This window comes from Pecten maximus, unplaced genomic scaffold (genome assembly GCF_902652985.1).
Source record: "Pecten maximus unplaced genomic scaffold, xPecMax1.1, whole genome shotgun sequence".
Lineage (NCBI taxonomy): Eukaryota > Metazoa > Mollusca > Bivalvia > Pectinida > Pectinidae > Pecten > Pecten maximus.
The window spans coordinates 17,877-36,722 of NW_022979323.1; the positions used below are offsets into that span (position 1 = coordinate 17,877).

The 18,846-nt window shown below is 34.9% G+C and overlaps 1 protein-coding gene across 1 annotated transcript in view; it reads right to left on the reverse strand.

Moving 5' to 3' along the window:
- The window catches only part of LOC117318486 (U4/U6.U5 tri-snRNP-associated protein 2-like), a gene marked incomplete at both ends in the record, with an annotated part of 28,939 nt that extends 11,140 nt beyond the window's left edge, over positions 1 to 17,799 (reverse strand). Inside the window, 6 exon segments of the mRNA XM_033873465.1 lie at positions 4,779 to 4,920; positions 5,692 to 5,753; positions 12,820 to 13,043; positions 14,386 to 14,431; positions 15,994 to 16,139; positions 17,574 to 17,799. Coding sequence (XP_033729356.1) covers positions 4,779 to 4,920; positions 5,692 to 5,753; positions 12,820 to 13,043; positions 14,386 to 14,431; positions 15,994 to 16,139; positions 17,574 to 17,799 — 846 coding nt within the window.
- Positions 17,800 to 18,846: the final 1,047 nt, after the last annotated feature.

The window sequence follows — 18,846 nt, forward strand, 5'->3', positions numbered from 1 at the left end:
CCAAATACAAGCGTTAATGATGTTAATTACCGATCATAAATTTATTACATGTATTTGAGATTGATTAATTATCGTATCACGCACTGTATGTTTGTGCATAAATTCTTACTAACTACGAAATAGCAATATGTGTTCTTATAAAAGTTGTCGTCTGTAAAATAACTATCATAGATATTGTACGTCAAGTTGAAAAAAGCAAGACCAGGCTATACTATAAAATCCTTTAATACGGTAACATTTAGGTCGTAGAGAAAAAGCAATGTACCGTTATAAAAACAAAAGCTACACATTGTAACACAGGTAAACACCCGGGGCTATGACCTGGCAGCGGTCGCTATTGACTACGCACAGTGTCAAGCGATAGTCTGTACAGCTGTCGACACGGGTGACTTGCCCCGACATTTTTTTCTCCTCGTGGTGAAAAAATTGTCCGGATTATTGAGGGAAGTTTGCTAATGAAAAGTACGCTCCGTTCCCAAAATGGGCTTCCGGATTCGGAATCCGAATTTCCGGACTGGTGAGTACAAATAACGTTACGGAAATCCGTTCCCGTGCATTTCCGTCCGGACTGTGAGTTTTCCGGACTATCGGCGTCCGGATTATCGCGGGTCCACTGTACACGTGTTGTAGTTTAAGTTTAAACATATTTTATTGATATACAGAAATTTTTTAGTGTGTCTTATTTAAATATCACAGACATGTACATGCTGTCATTGTACGACTCCCGTGTGTAGATCGCGTATCTATGTCAAAGATGATTTTACGCACGAACTTTGTTTTGATCTGTAACTATGCACAATATTGTTTATTAGATAAAGGAATAAGTGTTATCATGTACAATAAATTAATTTCTTTGTTATTATTTATTGCTTATTTTCGACTATGTTATCAAGCACCATTTCTGCATGCACACAAACTACGATAGTCGGGTGTTTTGTCTCCGTATACAAACGGACACGGTTAAGTCGAACCATCGGATAAGTCGAATATTTTGCTCGGTCCCGTCGACTTCGACTTATCCGAGTTTTACTATACATAAATTAACCCACCATAGGATCTTTCTCCCAATATTTTTTTCTATGCATATTATTCTCGGTTTTGATTTTCCTGCTAGTGCTTGATAATACCGCTGAAAAAAATGACGTTTGATACCTGAAATTAGCTACAGACAATTACACAACTATCAAATTATTAGGAACATGTGTGAATTTAGTTGTGTACTCATCACCGTTTGTCAGCATGTCACCCGATCACAGCCAGGTAAGTCGTGATTTCTTTCACAGGTAAGTTGCAAGGTTCCTTTGAACTGCAGCCAGAAAACTTTAGATCACAGTCCTACCACAGGCGCTAACAGATTACACATACCACTGTCATATAAAAAAAAATGAAAGTAATATTTTCTATGCAAGCGCCTGTGGGCTCACATGCGGGTACGTTATAAATATAAATGAAAATATCTGAATGCGTACCACTTTTATATTGTGAATGACGATGTGGCTAGCAACAACTAAGTTTTATGCCACATGATATATATGTTTTAGCAGAGACATGTATATGTCTTTGGTTTTAGTAACGACATATTATGTTTATGTCCGATAACACAGTATTTTATGTAGCAAATAAATGACCACGACAATGGTACACAGATGAAGATACGGCCGGAGACAGATGTCTGCTTATTGTAATGTTCAAGTCAACAATGTGTCTGTGATTTTAATGCTTTAATTGAACGACATATGGTAATAAATAAATAATCACATGCACCCTAATTAAATTACACTGTGGTCGGTACTAACGATCTGCGGTGTCTGATTTTTGCCGAGTCTCTACGAGTTTGCTATTGTTCAGGTAACTGTCTTCTGATTAAATATATCAATCAATGTACGATAACAAGCGAATCTCTATATGTCTGCTTATAGCCTTTACATTAATTTCATGAACGTGCAGTGACTCCAGCAAACGATTAAAACTTCGACGATGTCCTTTGCAAAAATCATTTAGACATGTCAATCACACCTGTGGCAACAAATCTGAGAGTATGTGGGCGGAGCTATAGTAGGCTGTGCCTGATTATGGTGTGTCATCAGGTAAACTGTCCACCCCATTCGATGCAGGTATCCCAGCAATCTATTGTCTAATTAATTGGCTGTAAAAAAGTCTTACGCTAGGATTTATGAGAGTGTCGCCCAAAACATAAGGGTATAATTTCACAATATTTAGTTTATATTTACTTAAATAATTACGGTAGCTGTTATCCCGTGTATTTGTTATTAATTATTGAGATAATACACGAACACTAATTGTTGCGATTTAAAACGTGTAATTTCATTTATTTATTTCAAAAAAAAAATCCTACAGTAAGATGTGAGATACAGGTAGTAGACATCGACCAACTACAGCCTCAAATCCTTCTGGATAACAACATATACTCCCCTCAGGTAAAAAAACCATAGGGGTCCGATGGGGTCATTGCGAAACAGGTATACTCTCTATTGTAATTAAAATATGTGATTGACAGGTGTTAACAGTCGGTGAAAACATTTCTATAACGGTAATTACACGGCATGTAATTGTTCTGTGTATAGAGAATTAATCTATATCGCTTTCACTAACTTCAATTATGATTATATTACGCGATATAGAGATTTTTTTTCTAGAAAATAATGATACACCATTTATAACTCATTTATAAGTATGACCGTTTAATAGATCATCCAGTTTGATTTCATTTGGTTTTAAACGGTAATGATTTGGAATATATTATTTCCTAGCGAATTTTCAATGATTGCGGTAAAACAAAACCACGATAATGATATAATATATCTATTATATACTCATCTCCGACATTCTCTTCACAGAAGGTAAATATTTTCTTCTGGAACGCTTTTGTTACCTACCAGTTCAATGGAAAATTTCAAATTACATGATCTATCATCAGGCTTCGTTGGACGTAAAATAGACTGGTCTATAGATAGAGAAAGGACGAAATAGTTCACTTTGTTTGGACGTTAGGTCTTGATCGTAATGGTGACGTCTGTATTGTTAGTACGTTATTTTGTTTTGCTTCCAAAATAAAAGGGACGGGAAAGATTCCCATGTTATGCTTATAATTAATTGAAATATGTTAAAATGTATTTTATAGATTTCTTTATCACATACACCAATGTATTGTTTTCTCACAATAAAGAGAGCACATCGGACTATACATCATTCTGTAGTCTATGTATTTCAAACAATATCTATTTGACAATTTCCATTTAACAATATACACAACATTTATAGTATACACACATAGATTCCAATCATGCATGTAATCGAAAAAAGAGAGACCTCGCATAATGATTTTGCTGTGACAATTTGGCTGTTAATGAAATGATTAAGTTGATTAACTACTGTATATATAGTTTGGAAAATATGAGCATGGATTTCTATATCTACCGGTAATTTGAATGCGCCCAAGTGTATGTCTATGCTATTAGCCACGCCGTAATCGTCCCTGATAATAATGATAGTAAGAAAACACACAACGTCTTTAAGTCGTGTATTTAAACTACGAAATGTTTAAATAATTATACAGTCTATGTATGAAACCCGCTACAAAAAGTCAGACGAAATAATTATAAGCTATATTATTCAGGATAAGATTTGGTTTTCTTCAAACAATTACGAAACAAAAAACATACATTATGTCCCCGCGAGGACAAATAATGATCTTATCAATGTTTATCGTCTTCTCATCCGTCACAGGTTGTACACGTATATGGATCAATTTCTCAAACAGACATCTTACTAGCTAGATACTTCAGATATGTGTGATGACTAAATTATGCAATTAAGGACTTTGCTAGATCACGTAAAAATAAGTACGAGATCTTTCACTAAATAACGAGCCCCTTATGTGGCCTCTCCGAGGTCATGGCATCTGAGGTCATGCACAAAGCGCCATCTATAAACAGGTCAGCTAAATCAGAAGTGACTAAATGCATAGGCCTATATACAAGTATTGAATTGCAGATCATTTAAACCACATCATTTATCAACAGCAGCAATTGAGACGTTAAGGGAATTTCGTAGACTCTCTATACGGTATCCAGATGTTTTTTTTTATTTAGTTATACCCATGATCGTCACGGAGAACCGTATCACTTCGAATTCGAGTCTTACATTAGGGATAGGACACTTGCATGTAAGTCACAAAATCTACCAATCGTCTCGACTGCTAGCGGTAAAAAAATCGGTACATGTACAACGATAAGGGTCGATAATGGTCAACTGAGAGCCACACCACCACAGGTAAAACCGAGGGCTGAATGTAATCGTGGCCCTCCGGGGCTGCATCATCAGGATTCGCGGCGGACAAATTGCTTTGATGTTTCGCGGAGAAACGATCACCGCGGGTTTTGATGGACACATTAACACCGGGGGTCGCGATGACGCCGTGTTCATGATCCCTTATAGGGATTAAGGGTGATCAGTCGCGGTGATTGACCCCTTGAATAGAAAATCAAACGCCGGCACATGGTGACTTTGTGTTCATTCCTACGGCCTGCACTGTACCTTGGACAGTTGAGAGCATTAGAATGGTTACCTTGGACAATTGAGAGCATTAGAATGGTTACATTTGACAGTTGAGAGAGCGTTAGAATGGTTACCTTGGACAGTTGAGAGAGCATTAGAATGACTACCTTGGACAGTTGAGAGCATTAGAATGGTTACATTTGACAGTTGAGAGAGCGTTAGAATGGTTACCTTGGACAGTTTACTGCAGATTGACCTACCTTATGTATGACATGCACTCTGTATGTGCCCTTCCCTGACTTTGGCTCCCCGTCGTGGACAATGTTGGCCATAAGATCATAGGTTGTGTTCTTGTGTTGAGCTCGGATCTCAGGAGACAAAAGATCGCCAAAGTCTATGTTTCTGCAAGTGTAACATCAAGTAATAATACATTAGCAAGTTCTCCTGGAAAATTGTACAACCGGCTATCTACAAAGTCTATAGAATTACAGGGAATACATAGAGATTCAAGGGAAAATCATCAGAATGTTCCTGAAAATTACCATGTTCTGTTAGCAAGTCTACAGAGCCAATGCCCCATTGTCATGTGAAAAAATATATTCAGAGATACAATTTAAACAAAACTGACCAAAATCCAATGAAGTCTTGTAGCCATCTAGTTTTAATCCTCAAACTAAATTCATGTTACATAGCAAGGACAAAAGTGAAATCTGTTCGTAAATTTTAAGACAGATTTTTCAATTATTTAAAAAAAAAAAACTTTTCTAGAACATGGATGGTCTGGCTGTGAGACACCTGACTCCAGTGTATCTCTCCAACTCTATTGTGGGGTAGGAGGCTTTGACTCGAGTGTATCTCCCCAACTCTATTGTGGGGTAGAAGGCTTGATGTAAGTGTCCACTGCCCAAACAAAAGGTATAATGTACAGTCATAGTCATTCACACAGGCACAATATATACCTGTGTCAATGACCAAGGAACAGAATGCTGGTGCTAAGTAAAATCTAACCCAACCTCTAATAAAGTGAATGACTGGTACACCAAATGAATGAATGTGTACAACTATCATCAGCTTAAAATTTGTTTTTATGACTGAAAACAGTGTATACCAGTCATCATACTGACGGAGGTTTATAATGACGGAGGTTTATAATGACGGAGGTGATATACTTACTTGATAGGAAAGTTGACAATTGTTCTATTCTTTTCTTGAATGAAATAATTTTTTGTGAATCTCTGCAAAAATATAAATCAATACTGTAGCATACTTTAACATTACAAGAAACATGTGTTTTAGTTATAATTTTATGATGATCAGGACAGTCAAATAATATGCCCCTCAGAGCTGGCCAATTGGATAATTAAAAAGAAACTGAGAAATGAGTCTTGTAAGCACAGCCCACTGCTGTTTGATTTTATAGTTTTCATTATAACTACTGCAACTCTAACTGAATTTAAGGCAGAAGCATTGTCTACATGTAATACATTACCATGTCAATCATAACATTGTCTACATGTAATACATTACCATGTCAATCATAACATTGTCTATATGTAATACATTACCATGTCAATCATAACATTGTCTACATGTGATACATTACCATGTCAATCATAACATTGTCTACATGTAATACATTACCATGTCAATCATAACATCGTCTACATGTAATACATTACCATGTCAATCATGACATCGTCTACATGTAATACATTACCATGTCAATCATAACATTGTCTACATGTAATACATTACCATGTCAATCATAACATTGTCTACATGTAGTACATTACCATGTCAATCATAACATTGTCTACATGTAATACATTACCATGTCAATCATAACATTGTCTACATGTAGTACATTACCATGTCAATCATAACATTGTCTACATGTAATACATTACCATGTCAATCATAACATTGTCTACATGTAATACATTACCATGTCAATCATAACATTGTCTACATGTAGTACATTACCATGTCAATCATGACATCGTCTACATGTAATACATTACCATGTCAATCATGACATCGTCTACATGTAATACATTACCGCGTCAATCATAACATTGTCTACATGTAATACATTACCATGTCAATCATGACATCGTCTACATGTAATACATTACCATGTCAATCATAACATTACATGTAATACATTACCATGTCAATCATAGCATTGTCTACATGTAATACATTACCATGTCAATCATAGCATTGTCTACATGTAATACATTACCATGTCAATCATAACACTGTCTACATGTAATACATTACCATGTCAATCATAACGTTGTCTACATGTAATACATTACCATGTCAATCATAACACTGTCTACATGTAATACATTTCCATGTCAATCATAACATTACATGTAATACATTACCATGTCAATCATAGCATTGTCTACATGTAATACATTACCATGTCAATCATAACATTACATGTAATACATTACCATGTCAATCATAGCATTGTCTACATGTAATACATTACCATGTCAATCATAGCATTGTCTACATGTAATACATTACCATGTCAATCATAACACTGTCTACATGTAATACATTACCATGTCAATCATAACACTGTCTACATGTAATACATTACCATGTCAATCATGACATCGTCTACATGTAATACATTACCATGTCAATCATGACATCGTCTACATGTAATACATTACCATGTCAATCATGACATTGTCTACATGTAATACATTACCATGTCAATCATAACATTGTCTACAGGTAATACATTACCATGTCAATCATGACATTGTCTACATGTAATACATTACCATGTCAATCATAACATTGTCTACATGTAATACATTACCATGTCAATCATAACATTGTCTACATGTAATACATTACCATGTCAATCATGACATTGTCTACATGTAATACATTACCATGTCAATCATAACATTGTCTACATGTAATACATTACCATGTCAATCATGACATTGTCTACATGTAATACATTACCATGTCAATCATAACACTGTCTACATGTAATACATTACCATGTCAATCATGACATTGTCTACATGTAATACATTACCATGTCAATCATAACACTGTCTACATGTAATACATTACCATGTCAATCATAACATTGTCTACATGTAATACATTACCATGTCAATCATAACACTGTCTACATGTAATACATTACCATGTCAATCATAACATCGTCTACATGTAATACATTACCATGTCAATCATAACACTGTCTACATGTAATACATTACCATGTCAATCATAACATTGTCTACATGTGATACATTACCATGTCAATCATAACATTGTCTACATGTAATACATTACCATGTCAATCATAACATTGTCTACAGGTAATACATTACCGCGTCAATCATAACATTGTCTACATGTAATACATTACCATGTCAATCATAACATCGTCTACATGTGATACATTACCATGTCAATCATAACATTGTCTACATGTAATACATTACCATGTCAATCATAACATTACATGTAATACATTACCATGTCAATCATAACATTACATGTAATACATTACCATGTCAATCACAACATTGTCTACATGTAATACATTACCATGTCAATCATGACATTGTCTACATGTGATACATTACCATGTCAATCATAAAGCATAGCATTGTCTACATGTGATACATTACCATGTCAATCATAACATTGTCTACATGTAATACATTACCATGTCAATCATAACATTGTCTACATGTAATACATTACCATGTCAATCATAACATTGTCTACATGTAGTACATTACCATGTCAATCATAACATTGTCTACATGTAATACATTACCATGTCAATCATAACATTGTCTACATGTAATACATTACCATGTCAATCATAACATTGTCTACATGTAGTACATTACCATGTCAATCATGACATCGTCTACATGTAATACATTACCATGTCAATCATGACATCGTCTACATGTAATACATTACCGCGTCAATCATAACATTGTCTACATGTAATACATTACCATGTCAATCATGACATCGTCTACATGTAATACATTACCATGTCAATCATAACATTACATGTAATACATTACCATGTCAATCATAGCATTGTCTACATGTAATACATTACCATGTCAATCATAGCATTGTCTACATGTAATACATTACCATGTCAATCATAACACTGTCTACATGTAATACATTACCATGTCAATCATAACACTGTCTACATGTAATACATTACCATGTCAATCATAACATTACATGTAATACATTACCATGTCAATCATAACATTACATGTAATACATTACCATGTCAATCATAGCATTGTCTACATGTAATACATTACCATGTCAATCATAACATTACATGTAATACATTACCATGTCAATCATAGCATTGTCTACATGTAATACATTACCATGTCAATCATAGCATTGTCTACATGTAATACATTACCATGTCAATCATAACACTGTCTACATGTAATACATTACCATGTCAATCATAACACTGTCTACATGTAATACATTACCATGTCAATCATGACATCGTCTACATGTAATACATTACCATGTCAATCATGACATTGTCTACATGTAATACATTACCATGTCAATCATAACATTGTCTACATGTAATACATTACCATGTCAATCATGACATTGTCTACATGTAATACATTACCATGTCAATCATAACATTGTCTACATGTAATACATTACCATGTCAATCATGACATTGTCTACATGTAATACATCACCATGTCAATCATAACATTGTCTACATGTAATACATTACCATGTCAATCATAACATTGTCTATATGTAATACATTACCATGTCAATCATAACATTGTCTACATGTGATACATTACCATGTCAATCATAACATTGTCTACATGTAATACATTACCATGTCAATCATAACATTGTCTACATGTAATACATTACCATGTCAATCATAACATTGTCTACATGTAATACATTACCATGTCAATCATAACGTTGTCTACATGTAATACATTACCATGTCAATCATAACGTTGTCTACATGTAATACATTACCATGTCAATCATAACATTACATGTAATACATTACCATGTCAATCATAACATTGTCTACATGTAGTACATTACCATGTCAATCATAACACTGTCTACATGTAATACATTACCATGTCAATCATAACATTGTCTACATGTAATACATTACCATGTCAATCATAACATTGTCTACATGTAATACATCACCATGTCAATCATAACATTACATGTAATACATTACCATGTCAATCATAACATTGTCTACATGTAATACATTACCATGTCAATCATAACATTGTCTACATGTAATACATCACCATGTCAATCATAACATTACATGTAATACATTACCATGTCAATCATAACATTGTCTACATGTGATACATTACCATGTCAATCATAACACTGTCTACATGTAATACATTACCATGTCAATCATAACATCGTCTACATGTAATACATTACCATGTCAATCATAACATTGTCTACATGTGATACATTACCATGTCAATCATGACATCGTCTACATGTGATACATTACCATGTCAATCATAACATTGTCTACATGTAATACATTACCGCATCAATCATAACATTGTCTACATGTAATACATTACCATGTCAATCATAACATTGTCTATATGTAATACATTACCATGTCAATCATAACATTGTCTATATGTAATACATTACCATGTCAATCATAACATTGTCTATATGTAATACATTACCATGTCAATCATGACATTACATGTAATACATTACCATGTCAATCATGACATTGTCTACATGTAATACATTACCATGTCAATCATAACATTACATGTAATACATTACCATGTCAATCATAACACTGTCTACATGTAATACATTACCGCGTCAATCATAACATTGTCTACATGTAATACATTACCATGTCAATCATAACATTGTCTACATGTAATACATTACCATGTCAATCATGACATTGTCTACATGTAATACATTACCATGTCAATCATAACACTGTCTACATGTAATACATTACCATGTCAATCATGACATTGTCTACATGTAATACATTACCATGTCAATCATAACATTGTCTTCATGTAATACATTACCATGTCAATCATAACATTGTCTACATGTAATACATTACCATGTCAATCATGACATTGTCTACATGTAATACATTACCATGTCAATCATAACATTACATGTAATACATTACCATGTCAATCATAGCATTGTCTACATGTAGTACATTACCATGTCAATCATAACACTGTCTACATGTAATACATTACCATGTCAATCATAACGTTGTCTACATGTAATACATTACCATGTCAATCATAACATTACATGTAATACATTACCATGTCAATCATAACATTGTCTACATGTAATACATTACCATGTCAATCATAACACTGTCTACATGTAATACATTACCATGTCAATCATAACATTGTCTACATGTAATACATTACCATGTCAATCATAACATTGTCTACATGTAATACATTACCATGTCAATCATAACATTGTCTACATGTAATACATTACCATGTCAATCATAACATTGTCTACAGGTAATACATTACCATGTCAATCATAACGTTGTCTACATGTAATACATTACCATGTCAATCATAACATTGTCTACAGGTAATACATTACCATGTCAATCATAACATTGTCTACATGTAATACATTACCATGTCAATCATAGCATTGTCTATATGTAATACATTACCATGTCAATCATAACATTGTCTACATGTAATACATTACCATGTCAATCATGATATTGTCTACACGTAATACATTACCATGTCAATCATAACATTGTCTACATGTAATACATTACCATGTCAATCATAACGTTGTCTACATGTAATACATTACCATGTCAATCATGACATTACATGTAATACATTACCATGTCAATCATAACATTGTCTACATGTAATACATTACCATGTCAATCATGACATCGTCTACATGTAATACATTACCGCATCAATCATAACATTGTCTACATGTAATACATTACCATGTCAATCATAACGTTGTCTACATGTAATACATTACCATGTCAATCATGACATTACATGTAATACATTACCATGTCAATCATAACATTGTCTACATGTGATACATTACCATGTCAATCATAACATTGTCTACATGTAATACATTACCATGTCAATCATGACATTACATGTAATACATTACCATGTCAATCATGATATTGTCTACACGTAATACATTACCATGTCAATCATAACGTTGTCTACATGTAATACATTACCATGTCAATCATGACATCGTCTACATGTAATACATTACCATGTCAATCATAACATTGTCTACATGTAATACATTACCATGTCAATCATAACATTGTCTACATGTAATACATTACCATGTCAATCATAACATTACATGTAATACATTACCATGTCAATCATGACATCGTCTACATGTAATACATTACCATGTCAATCATAACATTGTCTACATGTAATACATTACCGCGTCAATCATGACATTGTCTACATGTAATACATTACCATGTCAATCATAACATTGTCTACATGTAATACATTACCATGTCAATCATAACATTGTCTACATGTAATACATTACCGCGTCAATCATAGCATTGTCTACATGTAATACATTACCATGTCAATCATAACATTGTCTACATGTAATACATTACCATGTCAATCATAACATTACATGTAATACATTACCATGTCAATCATAACATTGTCTACATGTAATACATTACCATGTCAATCATAACATTGTCTACATGTAGTACATTACCATGTCAATCATGAAGCACAACATTGTCTACATGTAATACATTACCATGTCAATCATAACATTACATGTAATACATTACCATGTCAATCATAACATTGTCTACATGTAATACATTACCATGTCAATCATGACATCGTCTACATGTAATACATTACCGCATCAATCATAACATTGTCTACATGTAATACATTACCATGTCAATCATAGCATTGTCTACATGTAATACATTACCATGTCAATCATAACACTGTCTATATGTAATACATCACCATGTCAATCATAACATTGTCTACATGTAATACATTACCATGTCAATCATAACATTGTCTACATGTAATACATTACCATGTCAATCATAACATTGTCTACATGTAATACATTACCATGTCAATCGTGCCAACAGAACTGGTGTAGTAATTAAGTACATACCTTGATATAACAAATGATGTAGGGAGGGAGCCGTGTCAACTCAAACCTCTTCATGTGTGAATCTTTGTGGGACTTGTACTCCTTTTCTGATATTCCATTAAATTTAGCGAGGATAGTGGAAAAGGGCACCTGTGGGATGATGTTTTCTCGCAACTCATCAGGGTACAGGGGAGGAGGTGGAAGGTCACAGGTCAAATACAGCCAGGGGATCTCCTCATAGGTCTCTGTATACAAACATAGCAAAAATAGCAAATGTAATGTACAGCAAAAAGCTCAATGGGCCTGAATCACTTACCTGATTCTATAGCAACTTTGGTCATTCTAGATCTAGGTCATTTCTGCAGATACTAACTTAAACTAAAGCTGACCGCAACTTTATTCAAATGTCAGAGTAGGTTAGGTTAATTCATGTTAGCAAAGTTTCTAGTCCTTCATTCCAACAAATTATCGGTCAAGCATCAAGTCGCAGTCTTTTGGCTATTGCAAAATCATTGTTTAAAAGACTTCAGCCTGTTTGACCCCTGTGACCTTGAATGTAGGTCTAGGTCATTTATTTGAACAATCGTGGTAGCCCTTCAACCTAGCATGCTACAGACCATATATCGAGTCACTGGGCCACTTGGTTATTGAGAAGAATATGTTTAGAAATTTCAGCCTATTTGACTCCTTTGACCTGGAATATAAGTCGTCATTCATTTGCACAAACTTGGTTGCCCTTTACTCCAGCACGCTACAGATCAAATACCAACTTCCTTGGCCTCTTGGTTATAGAGAAGTCCTTTAACCTAGGTCAAGGACACTCATTTGAACAATCCTGGTAGCCCTTCAGCCCAGCATACTACAGACCCATTATCAACTCCCTTAGCCCCTTGGTTAATGAAAAGATGTTTAGATATTTCGGCCTTTTTATCCCTATGACCTTGAATGTAGGTCATGATCACTCATTTGAACAATCCTGGTAGCCCTTCAGCCCAGCATACTAGAGAACCATTATCACCTCTCTTAGCTCCTTGGTTATTGAAAAGATGTTTAAATATTTTAGCCTATTTGACCGCTGTGACTTTGAATGTAGGTCAAGGTCATTCATTTGAAAAAACTTGGTAGCCCTTCACCCCATCATGCTACAGGCCCATTATCAACTACCTGAACCTCTAGGTTATTGAGAAGAAGTTAGGTCAAGTTCATTCATTTGAACAAACTTGGTGGCCCTTCACCCCAGTATGCTATAGGACCAATACAGGTCTCTGTGACTCATGGTTATTGAGAACAAGTTATTTAAAGGTTTAAAAGTTGACACTGAATGGCCGGATAAACAGACAGATGATGGTCGGCCAGCTGGATGACAGACAGGTGACCTAATGATACAGGATAAAGACAAATCAGTTTTACAGATACTTATCCTTTGGATGCTTGCTACACTACAAAGAAACTTAAGTTCAAAATAACCATTTTATTTTATGGATAGATACTGACCCTTTTGCCACTTTCAATAAAGCTGTCTTTCTGTTTTTGACACAAATTATAATGATAATATTGATGACGCTGAATTAAATACTCAATAATTACCTGTATATTCATCTGTCTGTAGTAACATTTCTTTCTCTTCATCTTTCTATTAAAAAGACAACAGACACAATTAATACTGATATTCACAAAAGACAGGGAGGCAACATTGAACAGAGAGTCACAGATATATAAATTTGTGGACACACACTGACAGACAGACGCACACTGACAGCCAGTGATTACTATAGGGCACTCGTATCTTACGCACACTGACAGACAGTGATTACTATAGGGCACTCGTATCTCACGCACACTGACAGACAGCTAGTGATTACTATAGGGCACTCGTATCTCACGCACACTGACAGACAGACAGCCGGTGATTACTATAGGGCACTTGTAGCTCACGCACACTGATAGACAGACAGCCAGTGACTACTATAGGGCACTCATATCTCATCACACTGACAGACAGCTAGTGATTACTATAGGGCACTCGTATCTCACGCACACTGACAGACAGACAGCCAGTGACTACTATAGGGCACTCGTATCTCATCACACTGACAGACAGCTAGTGATTACTATAGGGCACTCGTATCTCACGCACACTGACAGACAGCTAGTGATTACTATAGGGCACTCGTATCTCACGCACACTGACAGACAGACAGCCAGTGATTACTATAGGGCACTTGTATCTCATCACACTGACAGACAGCTAGTGATTACTATAGGGCACTCGTATCTCACGCACACTGACAGACAGCTAGTGATTACTATAGGGCACTCGTATCTCACGCACACTGACAGACAGCTAGTGATTACTATAGGGCACTCGTATCTCACGCACACTGACAGACAGACAGCCAGTGATTACTATAGGGCACTTGTATCTCACGCACACTGATAGACAGACAGCCAGTGACTACTATAGGGCACTCGTATCTCTGATACAGCGCCCTAATAAAACAAGCTTTCTTTTCAATTCAAATACACAGAAACTTATTTTCAATTCTGAAGAACTACAGTATAATCCCGCTAACTTGTACTCTAATGCACATGTCAATAGTTTGTGGAATATGAGGTTAAAGTATAAATACTAAAAATACTATCATTTAGTAATGTGCCACTGTCCATCGTTGTTACTTATCAGTCTTACATTGGATATGCCAGGTATACATGTGTTGATTTACACTTTGCCGAGATTTTTGTCGATATCGACTCTGATAGTTCAAACTCATTCTTATTTTCTACAAGCATAATTTCATATAATTTAAGGGTTCTTTGGTATTTATTTAATTTTGCTCAAACTGACTGGAGCTTTACCACATCTATCAGCCTATTTCCAGCCTTTTTTCATTATTGGAGTAATATTGTATTGAAGCTGGAGTAATATTGTATTGAAGTGTGGAGTAATATTGTATTGAAGTGTGGAGTAATATTGTATTGAATCTGGAGTAATATTGTATTGAAGCAGGAGTAATATTGTATTGAAGCTGGAGTAATATTGTACTGAAGCTGGAGTAATATTGTATTGAATCTCGAGTAATATTGTATTGAAGCTGAAGTAATATTGTATTGAAGCTGGAGTAATATTGTACTGAAGCTGGAGTAATATTGTACTGAAGCTGGAGTAATATTGTATTGAAGCTAACATCAACATACCAATTCTACAGGCAGCACTTTGCGGGTGTAGACTCTCATCTTGCCACGGAATGTCTTATTGACAATGCTGCTGGTGAGCTTCCTGGTGCCGTTCAGGGCCAAGTGCAGAGCATTGAGGAACCAGGACATGAAATCCAATGAGTCACCTGTCGTATACAGTAAAGTGGTGAGTCAGACTGTAATTCAAACCCCAGACCTTAACATTTCTACCTGCCTATTTGATTACACTATCAAAGATATGTTAAGTGTATCTAATTAAACCTCTCCTTAGCCATGGACAATACAGACTATAAACATTTAATTGATATTTTCAGGTGAATCTACAAGAGGTTTTCCCGCTAGAGAATTTAGGCTGTACTTGTGATATATTTTCAGGAGCATCAAATAAGATTCTTATGTTTGTTAAAGACCTTTCCCACTTGATACATTTATCATCTGAATACCAAAGAGCTTATTTTAGATAATTAAATAAGGTGTTTGCTCATTAGATGAGAATGTCATATGAATAGTGCAAAACTAAGCTACATGGGAGAAATACTGAAACAGTATATTTGTCAAAATTTAACATTAACTTATATGGGAGAAAATATCTTCAAAATACTGAATTCAGCATTGATACTGAAAACTTTCACCTTTGACGATGTATATACTGGTAAAAGGAATTGATACCTATCACTGGCAACTAACAACGCTGGGCATCATTCCAGAAACCTACCAGCCAAACATCATGATTCTAGGCCTTTTGGTTTTTGAGAAGCAGATATTAAAGAAAAAAAGTTGACCCAGAACGATGACACACGGACAACAGCATAAGCTCAAAGTGTCAAGTGAACTAAATAACTAAACAAGGTCCACATTGCCACAATAACCTTATCTGTTATCAAACATTTGTCATTCCTTTTTATTATTCATGGGAGATAACTGTAAGTTCAGTAAGAAACTAGAACTGTAAGCCAATGGCTGACTAAAATATAAAGCTCTCTGTTATTTGCAAAATACAGATTTCCGTTGCGGGTTATAAAGAGGCAACCATTTTACCTAGCATGATTGTCAAAGCAAGAAAACCTATATGGTGATGTTTGGCATATCCTAATACCCCTATATACCAAATTTGATCAAAATCAGACAATATCTGAATTTTGACCAATCAGAGGCCTGGATTGTGCTGCCATGGTGATAATTTTGGAAACATCTAATGTGTCAAATTACATGTTTTGTTTACTTACAACATTTGACCAAAGATGAATAAAATTGGCCAAATGACTGAGGAGTTATAGCTCTTTTTCGGAAAACATGTTTATTGTGACCGGTTACCATAACCACCATGCTTTAGACAAAAAAAAAAAAAAAATCCATGCACATTATTAGTGTAAAGTTTTATTGAAATTGGCTAATCTGTTTAGAAGTTGTGCAGACAAAATTGTCCTGTGGAAAACATATTTATAGTGACTGGTTACCATAGCTGCCATAGTAGTGACCGGTTACCATAGCAACCATAACTTTGAGGGAAAAAAAAGATGGAATGACAGACAAAATCATTGACTATATACCAGTAATGATCTAATGACCTTAGCCTGTACCTTGCTCTGTGATCTGAAACTTCTTCTTACTACACAAGACTACAGACTGCAACATTTCGTGAGGACTGACATGAGCCTTGAAGTTTCGTGGATTCCACAATTTTCGGATTAGTTCCCCGAAACGCTGAACGATAAGGAACATTTGGTCACCAGGTGGCCGCTTGATCTTTTTGTAGTTCTGCTCCTGAAGGAAGTAGTTCCTTAGTGGCGATACATGGGAGAGTGCCTGGAGATGAGAAACAATGTTCAAGATTAGTCTATCCCATCAGTCTACTGAAATTGTAAAATACCATGTGTCTGTTCTGAGAAAATCTCAGGAAATGAAATTGCTGAAAGACAGTTGGACAACCTGATTAGTGTAGGGCACTTTACTGTAGAAATAAGGAATGCCTAGTTTAGTTTGGTTTATTTTGTTTAACGTCTTATTAAAGTCAGGGTCATTTAAGGACGTGCCTGATTTTGGGGATGAAGGAAAGCCAGAAAACTCGGAGAAAAACCACTGACCCAGTGGAGGGCTAGTGATAAAGTGTTGGGACACCTTAACCACTCGGCCACTGCATAAAGAAATGCAATGATACATACATGAATCATGTGTATCTTGTTATAGAGGGCCATATGGAAGATTAGCACATGCTAAATATGTCACCCTCAGAAAATAAAGTATTATAATTATTATTATTATTACAAGCTAACCGGTAATAAGTATTTATATATTAAAGTATTTAAAATGTAGAAATTGATGTAATCAGACGATTCTACCATTGATACATTTATTATGAGGTGTTTACAAAAGGATACGATAGTAACGTTAACGTGGCCCTATGGTCGGGGTCAGCTGAGGGAGTCAGATCAGACCTGCAGACCAGTCAATTTTAAACAAAGATACATTGTACATGAGAAGTACAAATATTCTTAATAGAAAAATCCCGCGGATAAGTAATTAAATCGACTACGGTTGAGAAGATGAATTATTTATACGACCATATCTGTAAACTGTAAAACGAAAGTAGGTCTAGCCAGGTGAAGGAAGTGCTATATGTTTGCAATAACTGTTCGTTGTACTTGATACGATAGCTATGAACAAAATCAGTGTTACCTTCCGTTGTATTTTAGCACATTGGTGTCCCAACAAATGCGAAAATAATCCGGTATAATGTTCAATGATATTCTGTTTTTATTATCGTTATGCATGTTTTCCGGGTCACGTTCTGATAGCATGTTGATTTCCGGTTACATCATCAAATTCATTTCCCGCGAATTTATTGGGAAATCT